Source organism: Podarcis vaucheri, assembly GCF_965113315.1.
Source record: "Podarcis vaucheri genome assembly, chromosome: 10".
In the NCBI taxonomy this organism is placed as follows: Eukaryota; Metazoa; Chordata; class Lepidosauria; order Squamata; family Lacertidae; genus Podarcis; species Podarcis vaucheri.
The window spans coordinates 39362199-39378030 of NC_138748.1; the positions used below are offsets into that span (position 1 = coordinate 39362199).

A 15832-nucleotide genomic window follows, 5' to 3' on the forward strand; every position below is an offset into this window, starting at 1 on the left:
GTCAACACTGTTTTAAGAATACATTCCAGCCAGAAAGGAAGAGGGTAGGGGGCAGAGCCATTGATGGGTGTGGCTTTGGAAAAGATCGTGTGGCCTAGGTGGAGGACAAAACCTTGGGAGAATCCCAAGGGCCAAACAGAGGCTGCTCTAAATGATTTGGGACCCCAGGGTAATTACTGTCTTTTTCTGTATCAATCTAGCTGTCCACCTAGATTATCAGAATATTTTGTCTGGCCCATCTTTACAGCATTTAGATACTGTACTGAATGAAGAATTGGCAGTAGACTTTTGCCATGACTAGGTTGTGAATTGTTAACATGTTGCCTTTTAAAAGTTGTTTTGTCTGCCGTGCTTCTCTTTTTTTGCTTTTCTGTTTATTATCTCATGTGATAGTGTTTGGTTTTTCCGTGGTGTTAGCTGCCTTGGGTATCTCAGAAACAAGACAGAAAGGCAAGATGTACATATTTTCAACAAACTTAACTAATGATACAAAATTTATTTTCTAAAGAATCTTAGATGAATATTCAAGGGCTGTGCTGCTGCTGCTGCCGCCACTCTGTAAATACAGTACCACACTTTAAAACGTGGTCTTGTACTGCTTTGAGTAAAAAACCCTTAGTATTGATTTTTATACATTTCACTTGCATGAAAATGGGAATACTTTTATTTATTTAACCAGGCAGATTTATTATGAATATGTTATTTGATTTCAAAACAGTGTGAGAGTGAAGATAGATAGAAAGATAGATAGATTTCATCCTGAAATCTGCAGTGTGAAAATTACATGCCTCTTGACGATACGGAAGATTTTTCAGTTGTCCTTAAACTGAACTGCAGTGCCACCCAGTGGCTATTTTTTATACAATAAGATCATCATGTGACTTTCAAAGTTTTGTTCATCTCAGTTGTACACGCCAGAAAAAGTAAGCAAGAAAGGTAGAAGTGTGTGTGGTGGGGATAGTCAGTTTTGCACATAAATCTGCAAAAGTTATTATTATTTTTACTAGCTCACCTGCTCGTAATGTTAATCAGTTATGACACACTAAAGTCTTGAACTGAAAGAGGGGAAAGAAGTATAGTAGTTACCTTTCAAAATTTTCAACCCCTGCAATATTTTATACTAATCAGTGTTAATATCATTGAGTGATATTCAGGGTTAGTCATATTCAGAACACACCCACTGAAATAAATTGGCTTAAATTATGTTGACTTCAGTGGATCTGCTTTGAATATAACTAACACTGGATGTCACCCATTAATGGCTTAATTTATAATCAGTTTCTCTTTCAATAGGTGCTTGAATATTTATTATGGGCCTGTGTATGTATGGAATCATCGGTTCCCCTTTTAGCTGTGCACTATTTGCCATGGAGAGCAACACTGTATGCTGCTGTTTGCCAGTGTTATTATGACTGCTATTCTGGCATAAATGGAGAGGTAGTGATTATCCTTCATATTTTAAATATAATTAAAAATATATTGGATTTGTGTAAAAGCAAGCTGCTCATGGGAGACTATATTAAAGCGTGCATAAGGGGCGCTGCCTTTGTTTTGTGTTCCTTGTCTGAACAGAAATACAAATTTAGTCAAAACAGTCCATACGTATATGATGTTGGGATCATTGATCTTGATTTGATGGGAGCACAACATAGCAATTTTCCAAATGACTTATGCTTGGATAAAATAGACAGGTTACCTCTGTAATTTTTAGTTTACTTTCCCCCTTTTCTCAACCTTTTGCACTGAAGATATTGTTAGTTTTGATTTCAACAAGTGACCAACATACTGGTCCTTCTCTGTATAGTTATGACTGCCATAGAGGAACATTTTATTCCTGCAGCATAAAACATATTTCTGTTGTAGACCATCTGATACCTTTGACCCTGAAATCCAAGTACATCTTCTCTAATCTGCCTATCTGATTTAGCTCTAGCCTACTCTGTTCAGTCTTTCTGCCTATTCTGTCTCCAACATTCTCCATAATGTGTTTTGCTCTGCCTACTTACTTTCTTAGTAATCTGAATCCAGAATTTTGGGCAGCTAAACCTAGAATGGTTATCTGGATCCCAAGCACTGCCACTGTTGGTTGTTCCTGATCTACATGAATCTTCCCAGATTTCTTCTCTATCTTATTTGGAATGTGACTGCAGGATGGGCATTGAAATTCTGAATGCTAGCAGTCAGTGGAGTTCTAGTTCAAGATGGGGGACACAGTATTGCCATTTCTTCCTATTCCCACACCTGCCTTTATTAACAGGAAAATAATAGGCACTCCAGTTTACATATATATATTATTGTTCTTCAGATATTTGCACGTCGTGGTTTGGTTAAAATAGATGAACTAAAGCAAATGGAAAATATGAGTTCACCAGCATTAAGCACAGAAACAAAGAGAAAATTCAAAGAAGCAACTGTGAAGGTATTCATATTTTATAGGGATTTATAGTATTTAAGAAAGTGGAACATGTAACATAATTTATGATTTTTTTCTTTCCTCTTTGGGGTCAGATGGCAGCAATGATCTTCAAAAGATCAGCATTTGAACCCAGAAGACGACCAAAGGGGCTTTTTCGTCCAAGAGTGAAAAACAATATGAAAGATATACAACATGTATGTATTAGCCATTTCACCCTGTCCTGATCTGGACCCCATGAGGGTAACTTAGCCAGGCAGGTAGCAGGTATGGTCAGAGTTGAGTTGCAGTACCTTGGATAGCTCCAGGGAGCCAATTTGTATCAACAAGATTCAGAATTCAACTGAGGCCTTTTATATTGCTTGATTGGACCAACCTTCCTGGGCCAACCTCTTCTTGAAGAACAGAGATCCTTAATGTGAGTGCAGTGAACTCCTCCCCACCCCCGTGGGCTCCATTTGGCTCACCAGGCATTCACCTGCCTTGCACCTGCTGTTCAGCAATGCCCACACAGCCTTTGCAAGGCACTTTGAAACCCTTACTATCAGCTGTAGGTGCTTCAAAGGGCAACACGGCCCTCTGCAAGCACCAACAACCAGCTTATTGTCAGTGCATAAAGAGACCTGTGTACATTTGAAGCCCCGACAATCAACTGTTCACTAAACCCTGTCATCTATTCTGCTGACACCACCTCTTCATTGTCATCCCACTATCAGTCTACTGGCTTGGAGCCTTCTTCCCCTGGCAGTTCCCTGGCAGGTGCTCCTCTGCATCCAGCCAGTCCATGACTTCCCTAAAATGTCTTTTAAAAATTCTGCTTCATAAAGATTTACTTTTTATAATTTAAATATGACACAAGCAAACAGAGCTTTCCTTAATTCCAGCTAAGACTTACACTTCACACTGGTTTTTTACCTATCCGTGCACAGTCTAACTTAAAGCTTTCCAGCATGGTTTTATATGGAGCTGTTTACTTACGACAGCTATTTTAAATATGTGATCCTTGATTATTTTTGTTTCATTTAGCTTCCTTGGCCTCGGACAGTCTCAGAACGGCTGATGATGGAGATATTTGATTGCAATTCATCTATCTTTTTTGGCATCTTGGAAGCTCTGTTTGATAGAAATAGGCGGACACTGATCCCTAGCCCTCCTATTCCTGATGAAATGGAAATTCGTGATGTCATTTCAGAGTTGTTTTTTGCAGGCGTGGATATTCTTGATGGTAAGTGGATGAAATTAACTGTAGAGAATTGGCTAATTATAACAAGGAGAACCAAATGTAATTCTTTTATTACTTTTCAAAAATTGGAAGTAATTATCATTGTCAACATGTGGAAATTCTACTCATTATATCAGAAAGTAAAATGTTTGTTTCTTAAAAATTCAAACTGCGCTAGGACTGAAGAGTGCTCTGCTTTAAACTAGTATCGGAGTGGAAGAAAAATAAGACACAGTAATAGTTTTTTCAAAGCTGTGGAAGTATGAACACAAGAAACTGAGCCATATGTGAGGCAGTGGAGAAATCACATGAATATATGTAGGGCTACCAAAATCCACAGTAAGCAAGAATGTGAACCGAGAGATGGATATTTGGATTAGAACTTTCCTAAAATCAATCTAATTTTAATTATTCTCCTATTGGAGACTTTAACATTTTGAACTTTTCTATTTCTTGCTTTCTTTGGACTTCAGCTTTCAGCATGATGTTAAACTATGACTGTTCTCTTGATGTATTTTCTGAGATCCAATAACCCCCAACAGCTGTGATGGTGGTGGTGGTTGGTGGGGAGAGATCTAATCTGACAGCAGGTGGGAAAGAAATAGTATGTTAAATGAAGAAAAACAAGTGAATTGAGTAGGGTTGGGATAGCTAATGTGGTGCCCTCTGGATATTCTTGGACAATTCTTATCAGTGTTAAGCCAGTATGGACAGTGGCCAAGGATGATGGGAGTTTTAGTTCAACATCTGGAGGGTACTTCTTTGGCTATCCCTGTAGTAGAGACCATTCTTATATAACTATTGAACCATATTCAAGGAGGTAATAAGCAATTTGAGCATGCCTTCTTATTACCAAAAGATATTGAAATGTTGCTCTTTTAGGTTGCTCTTTTAGGAAACTTACATGTACAGTAAATGTATTTCAAAATTATATGATAATTAAAACATCTTGTAAAATAGTACATGAGGGCTAACAAGATAGTTTTATTGCAGGTGGTGGCGTAGCTGCCCGAAGCAGCTTAATCCCTGTTTCTATGGTTATAACTGGAACATCAACACTTATGGAACAGATCTTAGCAGGTAAATTAATGGTTTTTATTCTTGTAACGCTGACAGAGGAATACCAAGTGGCAGATATTAGACCACATTTAAAGCCCTGGCAGTTCCTGCTGGCCTGGGCTGCAGAAGGTCCTTTTTCCACTGTGTCATAACCAGGGGATTTGTGGGGTTTGGGATCCTGTAGACTGCACTCTGAAACACCATCTTTCAGGACTTTCTGTGGCTGCTTCTGGTAACCTCCTGCTTGTCATGGCAGATCTTGCGACCTCCACTGTGGTGGAGACCCCACACCCAGTGGTGCTCCTATTTGCTGGCAAAGGACAGCGGAGAAGGACTTGCACATCATAGTAACCTAGCCAAACTGAGATATGAATATCAGGGAGTTAGGATTGCATCTTTGATGGTTTGGGGATAGGATGTGTTAAAATGATATTATTTGCCAGTGGTAATCTGACTATTGTAGTATTTTCTACAACAGGCTTTTTTGTTTACCTACATTCACACCCCTTTGAGGTGGAAGGCCAGTTAACATTACCACTCTGCGGGACACTTAGAGAGGAATTCAACATAGTGCTATGGCAATTGTTCTGTCAGTGCAATTTTTTTAGCTTGTCTGATGGAATGATCTCCTCCTTCCCCCTATATTGTTCTGGGGGTTCTCCCACACCCTCCTGTCGACCCAATTTTGGAGGACATGGGAGAAACCCCATTGTACTAGCGGGGAGCCCTTGCACTGACTTCCACTGGCAAGACCGATTAGTTGACTCCTACCCTTAAATTTCTTGCTACATTCGATCATGCATCCAGTGAGCAGATTAGCATAAGCATTGTAAGCCATCTGGAGTTTGTGTCTGTGAAAAGTGATGCACATTATGGGAACGGCCTACTGCATGCTAGAAAAATTCTTAAATGACAACCAAAAGGCTTGTGGTAACAAAGTGAGCTGAGTGGATCTCATATCAAGGGAAGATTTGCTTCCCTCATGGGCAGAGTGGGATCAAGCTGTTCAGCCACACTCTCTTAGTACTAGAGACACTTAGAAGGCCCCTCAAGTAGCAAGGTTCCTAATCATGTACCGTATTTTTCGCCCTATAGGACACACTTTTCCCCCTCCAAAAATGAAGGGGAAATGTGTGTGCGTCCTATGGGGTGAATGCAGGCTTTCCCGGGCTTCCTGCAGCTCTGCGCCACCCTCCGGAGCCCCGCGTGAAGCCTGCGCTCCCGGGCTTCCTGCAGCTCTGCGCCACCCTCCGGAGGGTGGCGCAGAGCTGCCTGCATTCCGAAGCCTGGTGCGCGCTGAAGAGCGCGCCTGGTCTTCGCGCACCTCTCCGCAAGCCTGGGGAGACCGGCGCGGCTCCCTAGGCTTGCGGATAGCAGGCTGTTCTGGGGGCTGGGGTCGGGGGAAGCTCGGGCTTCCCCCGCACCTGCCCCGTGCCTGGGGGGGGGAAATATCTTTTTTTCCCTTTCTCCCCCCCAAAAAATTAGGTGCATCCTATGGGGCGGTGCATCCTATGGGGCGGTGCGTCCTATGGGGTGAAAAATACGGTAAATACTTCTGAGTGCAAAAGCCCAAATCACAAATTTGTGCTAAATGGGAAAAATCTGAGAGGAGCCCATGTGATGGTTGGTGGAGAAATGGGGGCAGGGCTTCTACAGTTTGAACCCTTGCATTTTCAGTGTGTATTTTGTGTTGCTTTGTGTTTTAAAAATAGAGAGACATATGTCTTTTATGTAAATAATTTGACCCTTAAAGGGCTAGGGAGATTTAAATGGAAACCTTTCTTCACAGCTATCTCTTTGAGTAGAAGTTTGAATCAGACAAAGTCTTCATAGAAAGCTATTGGTCTACTGCAAAGGAATTCAAAGGAATCATATTGGTCCCATACTTGCAGAAGTAGTTAAATCAGTAAATAAATAAGTTTAGTGTTCTCCTTTCTGTTTGTGAGTATTGTGGGAGTCTTACACCTTTTGTGTTACTGTTATAGGGAAGAGTGGTATATCTGCATATGCTGCCTTGAGATTTCTTAAGATGGCTTTCAGCTATGAGGAGTGGGATAGCTTTGATCACGCAGCTATAGTGTTCTTTTCCTTTCTTCAGGTAAATTCAGTTTCTCAATGTTAAAAGTAGTTTGTTGTGCTTAGATTTCAAAGGCCAAGCAAGATCTCTCATTTCTCCATATACTTATAGAGTCAAAAGGCCCCCAAATGGAAGAAAGCAGAATCAGAACTCAAAATACTTCTAGTAATGCAGCCTCTAATATCTGCAAGAAAACCAAGACACGGCTTGTGTGTGCATGGAAATGTTATCAGAGAATCAAGTACTTTTCGTAGTCCAGGAAGAAAATCCATCACATTTCAAGGTGTGTCACAGTTAATAGCTGCTCAGTTAATGATTACACCAAGAAGTTATAATACAGGATAAGGAGAAAGTGAAAGTCATCTGATATATTTTTCTGAATATTGGTAATAAAACATGATTCACTGTACCTCCCAAAATGTGACTAACGTTATTAACTGTTAAATATTTGTACTGGTGTACCATTGACTAATGGGAAGAGAAAGAACTTTAAAACTTAGGGAAATTTGACATTGTCAGGTGCTTTCTTGGCACTCGCTGAGGGACGACGACGAATGAGGAGGAGGCGGAGCTAGCACCACAGCATTAAGCTGCTACACACGCCCCCCGGAGGCACCTGGTTGGCCACCTCCGGTGGGCGTGGGCGCCAGCCAGGTAGGAGGGGAGGGGCTAATGCCCCCTACCAGGGGCGGAGCTCGGTCTCCCGCCCACAACCACTCCCCTCTCTTCCAGGGAGGAGAGTCTTTGTCAGGTGCTTTCTCGGCACCTAAAAACATTAAAGCTTCTTGCTTTTCATTTCTTTCTTCTAAATATTCTATTACATCAGTTATGTTTCTGATATTATCTTTCATTTGTCTTCCTGACAAAAATATGACCTGATCTTGATGGATTTCCTCTTTTAATACAGTTTTCAACCCATTAGCTAATATGTCTGCAAACAGTTTATAAACGTTATTCAACAACAAAATAGGTTGATAGTTCTTAGCCAGCTCTGGATCTCTATCTTGCTTATGAATCAAAGTTATGTATGCACTCTTCCAGGATTCAGGTAGCTGTATTCAAAGTTCTATTCATAATATCTTTTTAAAGGTTGTATTAGGTAATCTTGTAATCTTGTAATTTTTTAATAATATATTGCTGAAAGGTCTGGGTGCCTCTCCTAATTTTATCTGTAAAATTGCTTGCTGTAATTCCATCATTTTGACAGGTCTATTCAGAAATGACATTTTATCTTTTGGTGTCTTAGGTACGGTAGTTCTCTGTCTTCTAAATATTTACCAATTTCTTCTAAATTAGCTTGTTTGGCTCGATATAGTTCTGTATAAAAACTCACAAATTGATCTCTTATTTTGGATTTTCCACTACTCTACCTCCTACATTTATTCTATTAATGCAGGTTTGTTCTTGTTTCTTCTTTATTTGCCAAGCTAATATTTCCCTGGCTTGTTAGCTTGTTCAAATTGTTTCTGTTTTAAATATTTAATTTTCCATTCTATTTCCTGGTTTATTATCAATGAATACTGCGTTTGCAACATCTTGATATCTTTTTTTGAGGGAAATTTATTAATTCTCTTTTTACTTCTTGTAAAATTTCTTGTTTTTTCTGCTCTCTTATCTTTCTTTGGTATGCGCTTTGCTGTATTAAAAAAACCCTGCATTACTGCTTTACTTGCATCCCATATCACCTTTAAATCTGTTTTGCTCCTTACATCTTGAGCAGTTCATTTGTTGGTCCCACAAATTTGGAGATATTTGTTACTTCCTTTTCCATACAAATAAAAAAGCCTGAACAAGATTTTGAGATAGCTTTTTAGAGTAGGTAGATGTTTGGGATCTTGGATTAAATACTCTTTTCCTGTTGATTTTCTTTTTTTATACTGCACTTCTCATTATTAAATGACAAAACTTTAAACTTAAACTTTAAATTTTCCAGATAATTGACCATGTTCAGAGAGAAATTCTGTATAACAGTGGGAAATTGCTTCATTTGTATTTCATGTAATTTCCTGCATTTGCTTCAACTGAGAATTCGGATTTAAATATATTTTTTACGGAATTGACTGCTTTTAATTTTGTTTTCGAAATAAATTGCAATGGTAGATGGAAGAGTACCAGCAGGAAAGACTACTGATGAAATTTTTACATTGGCAAGAACTCTTTATTCCTGCATCAATACACCTGAAAAGGTATAGTAAAACTGAGGTTAAGTATGAACTACATGAAATTGGTGTGTTAAATTAATTTCTTGTGCGAAATATTTTTTATAATAGACAATGGATGTCAGATTTAGAAAGCTGCAACAATATTTTTAGTTTCATAACAACTCAGCAGAAATATAACACAGGAAAGGGCTGTAGTAGAACATGTCCTTTGCAAGCAGTTCAGTCCTTGGCATCTCCAGGTAGAGCTGGGAATGTCCCAAGCGTCACACCCTGGAGAATCTCCGGAAACCAGCAGATGATGCTGAACTGGATGTACTGATGATCTCACTTGGTATAAGACAGTTTCCTGTGCAACACTTTAAGGAAACTTTCTAAAACAACAACAACACTATGTTGCAAACAGAAGCACAGGGTCGTTCTGAAGTACTGGGATGTAATGGGAGCTTGTTAGAAAATAATGGCAGCTACAAATTATAAAAAGAGAATTCCAGGCTTGTTCACAATACTGAGCCTCTTTACACGTTTGTGTGCTTGCACATATCTGTAGCATACCAACGAATGCATGTTGGTCCATTCTTTTGCTCTTCAGCTCTGGCTGTCTGCCCCTTTGGTACCACCTACTTTTCCTTCCTTCTTTCTGTTGGGGAATGATGCCCCCTAAGGGTGGTTACCTAAAACGTAAAGACATTGCAACTATTTATTTCCAGGTCAGAGGATGAGATGGTGGCAGGAGCAGAAAGTGCTCCATCTTCTCCCTTTTTAAGCAGTTGGCTATGCAGGGCTTTGTTCACCAAGCAAGAGAAGTCTGAGGAGGAGGCAGTGATCCATTTGGCTTGCTGGGAGGGAAGAGAAGGATGAGATACTAGTGTTCAATCCTGTAAATGCATTATTGGGTTTTAAAATTTTGTGACTTTTAAATTTTGTGACTTCACACCCTCAAAAGAAAGGTAGTTGAAATCTTTGAAAAAATACCTTTTCCTTAGGTTCTCCTGCCAGACAGAGAAATGATGACAGATGCAACCATGTTTTTGTGGCAAAAGTGCAAAATTGCAATTCTGAGGATCCAAAATAGCGGAAGCTATTTCTTAAAGTCTCTTCATAAATACCAGACAGCCAAGGTAAACCTTTCTCATAACTCATATTGATTAAGGTTAATTATGTATCACACATCCAGCTATCTACAAATGCTCCTGTGGTGTTGGTAATGATGCTTGCTCATTAGTACTCTACCTGTTCAGTATAAATAGCTATACTCTTGACATGCAGGGCAATTTCTATAAGAGAAATGAAAGGTCAGTTTGACTGGCACAGAAACTTGAAAACTAAGAGAGGAAAAGGTATAAGATGTGGAGGAGCCTCAACTTAGTGTTTTTGAAGCAACCGGTGGCATGACAAGCAAAGGTTTGCTAGCAGCTTGAGAAGCAGGGACCCAGGAGAGTGTGACTGTTCCATGCCATTACTGATAGTTGAGTCCATCCCTCCAGGCTGAGGAAAAGTCAGTGGTACTATGGCAGTCTAGCTTGACAGTGATACTGTCCTCCATAGGCAGGTGGCTTTAAAGAACATAGATGAGGTCCAGGGCATTGGATCTATGTCTGAAGGGGAAATCTAGGACTCTGCAGCTCACAGATGGGACAATTCATTGTGTTGTGGCTCTGTCCTTCAGTCTAGGAAATGCAGCCTGCCATATCCATGTCACACAGTTGCTCGCCACATTTCATTCACAATTTTTAAATAACTTTAAATAAAAATGTAAAATGGTTTAATATTTTTTCCTCCTTAGTGGGTCCACATACTTTGTGTAATTAATGAAGTGATTCATGCCATTAATCTTGGAGATACTAATACTGTGGTAATGGCGGAAGTTGCATTACGGCTAACATCAGTGATGGAGACTATTGCAGACTTCACAATCAAATGTGGAACCACATCAGGTATAGTCTTTATGAAAACATTGGTTGGTTGTAGCTAGGAACATTCTGTTACTGATGGCCTCAGCAGCATGTGGTTCTGACCTAAGGGAAAAGTTAGAACCAGGCAAGCAGGACAAGGCAAGGCAAGGCAAAGCAGGGCAAGGAGATGCGAGGATTTCAGGATTCACTGGCACTCCAGACAGCTCTCTGCAGAGCTTAGTTTAAAATCTTGAAGTTTTTTCAGTCCTCAAGGCTGCATTCTGCTATGGGCAAGCTCCTGGAGGTCACTTACCAGTAGTGGGTGTGGCCAGAGACAAAAGCAGCCAGGGCAACAAATGTGCCATTGTACAGTAGCTTACATTTGAGCCATGCAGACGCTAGAAGTTCCTATACGTCAGTCTTTCCATCCTCCCTCCCAACAAGCAAGAGGTATTATTACAATTAAGGATACATTACAGCCAAGTAAAAGCACTTGTGGGGGACACGGAGCTGGGCTTTGCGGGAGCAGGGTGGCGTAGGAAAAACAGATGTAGCCTAAGGCCAGATATATCTGCACTCTGTCTATGAACTTGAGTCTCCCCTGCCCCCAGTTTAGACAATGCACAATTGCCACATAATGCAGTGAAGATTGAGCAGTCATTCTTTGAGCAGTCATTCTTCGAAGCCTGAATGCTACCTTTTATTATTTTATTTTACTTTTATTTATATCCTACTTTTAAAACCAATTATCAAAGGGGTTTATAGGAAATAAAATGTGTCAATACTAAAACAGCACTAAAATATACGCAGAGCACAAAAACGCACTTGCGTTAAACTAACAACGGAAGCAATTGTGAAATTGCATCCTAGAACAAAAAGGATTTTGGTAACCATCTTATGGGAAAGGAAGGAGCTTGTTAGATTTCCTGAAGGAGAAGATTCCTTAACACTCATCTGCAAAAGTGTCAAAAGAGCAGGCTTCCTATGCTGACTTCAGAGCCCTTAAGATAACCTTAATCCTGTGAATTACATAGGAGCTCAGATATGTTTTGATCACGAACTACATTTGTAGAACTGTTCCTTTCCTCAAATAAGAGCTTTTACCCAAACTGTATAAAATACTTAATGACCTCTAAGCTATTCACAACAATATTAAAAATAGATGGGAAAATGTTTTTCAAGAGAAGTGAATTTCAGTAAAAACTTGTATATTTAGACTCTAGAGGGACTGAATTATGCAGTTGATGTTATTGTTTAAGAAAATGCAGGCAAACTACGGTAATGTAGTGATGTGGTTTTACATTAGCAGCGATAAAGATGATGTGTGGAACTGTTCATGTGAGATGTTGGTAGTGTGGGGAGACTATAGTAGGAGTTAAAACACATATGGGGAACTTGTAAATGTGTAGTACTTTTTTGTAAGAACATAATAAAAGGAATTGAATAACAACTGTGATAGCATTGCCTGTAGATAATTAAGTTTTATTGTACAACAAATTTTAAGATAAGAGCTATAGAAAGTAAGTGTCTTAAGTAATCCGTAATGTTATTAGCCTCCCACATTTTGGTTGCAACACACTGAAATAAAAAAAAAGTCCTTTGAGGGATAGAAATGGGTAAGAAAGTTATAGGAAGTGGTAGGCATGCTGAAACATAAACATAAACATGTATAGGACCGATCAAATTGGAACAATTTTTTAAAAAGCATTTGCTTTTCTTTCTTAACTTTGAACTTGCTAGGAGCAAATAACTTTTATAACTATGTTTCTATCAGTGCTGTTCTAGACATGCCTACTCACAAGTAAGACCCATTGTGGTTAGCAGGTCTTAACTCCCAAGTAAATGAGTATAGGACTGAAGCCTAAATGTTATATGTGTAGAGAATTGCATATATTTTCTTTATCTCAAGGTGGCTAAACTGTGGCCCTCCAGATGTTTTTGGATTATAGTCCAAATCATCCCTGACCATAGACTGTGTTGGCTGGGGTTGATTGGAGCTGGAGTCCAACAATATTTGGCGAGCCACAGGTTTGCTACCCCTGCTTTACATAAATGAGGGTTTTTTTTCTTTTCCTTTTTTCAAATTTGGTGCTTCTATGCAGGGCTTTAAAGGTTTATATCATACTGGTGTTGCAGCAGTGTTGGGATTACCCTAGCAGAAAGTTTTGCCAGAATAACTCTGGTGCTACACAGTATAAAGTCCTCCATGTCGGCATATTTCAAGATGAGCTGGTGCTGGGGACTTGGCTGAGATTCTTAAGCAGTTGATTGCACTGTTCATTCTTTAAAATGTTAATTTTAATGAGTTGGTCTGCCAACAGGCCTGGTGCCTGAAGCCAGCTCCCTGTAGAACACATCCTTGGGAATCTTGCCATCTTCCATTGTCTTCTGAAAGAGACGGATGCCAATGAGAATATTTTAGTGGGAAAACTATGGTTTTGAAATACAATATTTTCTGATACCTGATAAATGAAACTACAGAATCATTTAGGAAGCATTTTGCTAGGACTGCAGTCTGTTTAGCATTAGCCTCTGTGAAAGGTGCTGTACATTAAATTGAAATTTGAATCATATGACATTTATGTGCAGCTGCTAAGTTCTGGACAAAATATATTTAGCTACTTTGTCAATGCATGATAAATATTTGCCATTGTAGAAACAAGGTAACAAACTAGAAGACTTCACTGCTGGAGTCTTTGGTTAATATATCTACTACAGTGTCCCTTTCTAACTTGATTTCTCCGCCTCTTTAGTGCCAATAGAAAAAAATGATGCTGCATTGGTTTTGGAATACTGTGTTGAAGATCTGCCTTCATTAATACAGGTATAGTGTCCTTTTCTACTAGACTAAGATATGCCACTGCTTAATATTCATAATTTTGAATAGAGGTAACAGGTAGGGAAAACCGATAGGAAAGTGCGATACACACACACACACACACACACACATATATATCAAGCTCAGGTTTTCTCCAAGCTACTCTCGGGTGAGTGTGGGAGCAGGGCATGAGTTTCTCCATCTTTACAAACTCACAGTTCCTTAATTAGTATCAACACATCCTACGTATGTGTTGCATTGACCTTTGCTGTGTATATAGACCCACATTTAACCAGACCCAAATAATGAGGATAAATTAAGCCAAAACTAGAAATAATGGTTAGCAAGTTGGGAATTGTTTGCATGATTGTTGGGGCAGGAATAATCTTGTGCATGCAATTTGAATAATCTTAGCATTTATCTACTAGCTTTTAGCTGGTGAGCAAATTGTTCATATGAACCTCAAAAGATTTCATTTTGCTTCTCTCCTTTTTATTTCTAATTCTTAAATTTGTCTTAGAACCAGCATCAGTAGCTTTCCAATTTTCATTTTTATTAATCTAATGTGTGGACTCCTTTTAGAAATCTCCATCAGAACAGTTGCATTTGGCTTATGAGTACCTGGACAGAGCAATTAATGCAATGAATCGAGCTCGCCTAATTACTCTTTTACCTGATGGTACATCGGTGCTTGATAACTGCTGCAAAAAGGTATGAGCTTCAACTGATGTGAACCACAACGCTCAGATTTGCTTGGCTCATTGAGAGCACCCCCTTTCCCACTCTTTCTTTCCACCTTCTCATCCCATTTTCTTTCTCTCACCCCTAAACTGCTTAAGCATCTGATCTATATATCTCACATTTTTTTTCCTTATCCACCAATTCTCTTAACAATTTTCAGTGGAGCTTTTCCATTCTACTGAAATTATTTCATCCATTATTTTTTTTTTTGCTTGTCTGTCTGCAGTGCCATATTTCTCATATCTTCCTCCTCTATGTGTCATTCTTGGGAAAATAATGGGAGCTTGACTGTTAAGAGGAACAGCTGCTACTGTTGCCCATGGCAGTGGCCAAATAGACAACACAAACATATATAACACTTCTCTCACACAGCACAAACATGCTTCTATCTCCCAAGCGCATCTCTTTCTCTCTCACACACACATCCATAGGGATTTGTCTGGGTAGGGATTTTTTAAATAACTTTCTAAATAACTGGGTGGGGATTTTTAAATAACTGATCCCCACTCCATTGTTTCACCTATTCAAGTGTCTCTTCAGGAGTTGTGTCAGAGTTGTATACAACCTAGCTTAATAGGGTAGAATTGAGTTTCTCACTATGACTATCATCCCATCCATGTAAGCCTTTCCACTTGCCAGGCAGAACAATCTCCCTCGTCCTCTCCTTGTGTGTACTGTTACAGTCAAACCTCAGTTCCCGAACACCTCCATTATCGTACATTTTGGCTCCCAAACGCCAAAACCCCAGAAGTAGATACTCCAGCCTTTGAACATTTTTTGGACCAGAACGTCTGATGCGGCTTCCGCTTGAGTGCAAGAAGCTCTTGCAACCAATCAGAAGCCACACTTCGGTTGTCGAATGTTTCAGAAGTTGAACGTTCTTCCGGAACAGATTACGTTCGACGACTGAGGTTTGACTGTATAAGGGTTCTCACCCTCCGAAGCAGATTTGGGGAAAGGAGAGTAGAGAAGTCCTGTTGAACTAGGGAGAGCCATTGCATTGGCTTCCGCCAGAGCAGCAGGTTAGTTGATTCTGTCTCTAAATGTTTAACCAAACATTCAATAATTTGGCATGAGATATCTGTTTCTGTAGGTGCAAATACAACTTTTGCACACTATACGAAAATTAGAAGGCTTTCACACGTATTAACTGCATATGTCTGTTAAATGGGTTTGTGCTTTCCTTGAGTAGAGCAAGTGTATAGTGTATACATAATTTTAAGACATTTTAGACATCTATCACTCAAAATTCCTGAAACAAGCATTTTTGGCAAAAATAATACTTATAATGGAGATAATAAGTAATTCTTTCTTGTTCTGCATTGTAGCATGGGAACGTAAAGAATGAATGATATGTAAGATGATGAAAGTTAAGATGAATGAAGTGGTAATGAAATTTATTAGAACAGATCATTAGGGTATTTTTCTCTAATGCCTTTTTTTAAAGC

The 15832-nt window shown here is 39.4% G+C and overlaps 1 protein-coding gene across 2 annotated transcripts in view; it reads left to right on the forward strand.

Annotated features, from left to right (window-relative positions):
- Positions 1–15832, forward strand: part of CFAP54 (cilia and flagella associated protein 54) — a 102066-nt gene that overhangs the window by 12559 nt on the left and 73675 nt on the right. For both annotated transcript variants that reach the window (XM_082240752.1, XM_082240753.1), the window contains exons 6-17: positions 1294–1437; positions 2306–2419; positions 2509–2610; positions 3440–3638; positions 4629–4715; positions 6680–6792; positions 6883–7054; positions 8872–8957; positions 9917–10051; positions 10717–10867; positions 13579–13649; positions 14226–14354. In XM_082240752.1, the coding sequence (XP_082096878.1) occupies positions 1294–1437; positions 2306–2419; positions 2509–2610; positions 3440–3638; positions 4629–4715; positions 6680–6792; positions 6883–7054; positions 8872–8957; positions 9917–10051; positions 10717–10867; positions 13579–13649; positions 14226–14354 (1503 nt within the window). The remainder of the gene's footprint in view (positions 1–1293; positions 1438–2305; positions 2420–2508; positions 2611–3439; positions 3639–4628; positions 4716–6679; positions 6793–6882; positions 7055–8871; positions 8958–9916; positions 10052–10716; positions 10868–13578; positions 13650–14225; positions 14355–15832) is intronic.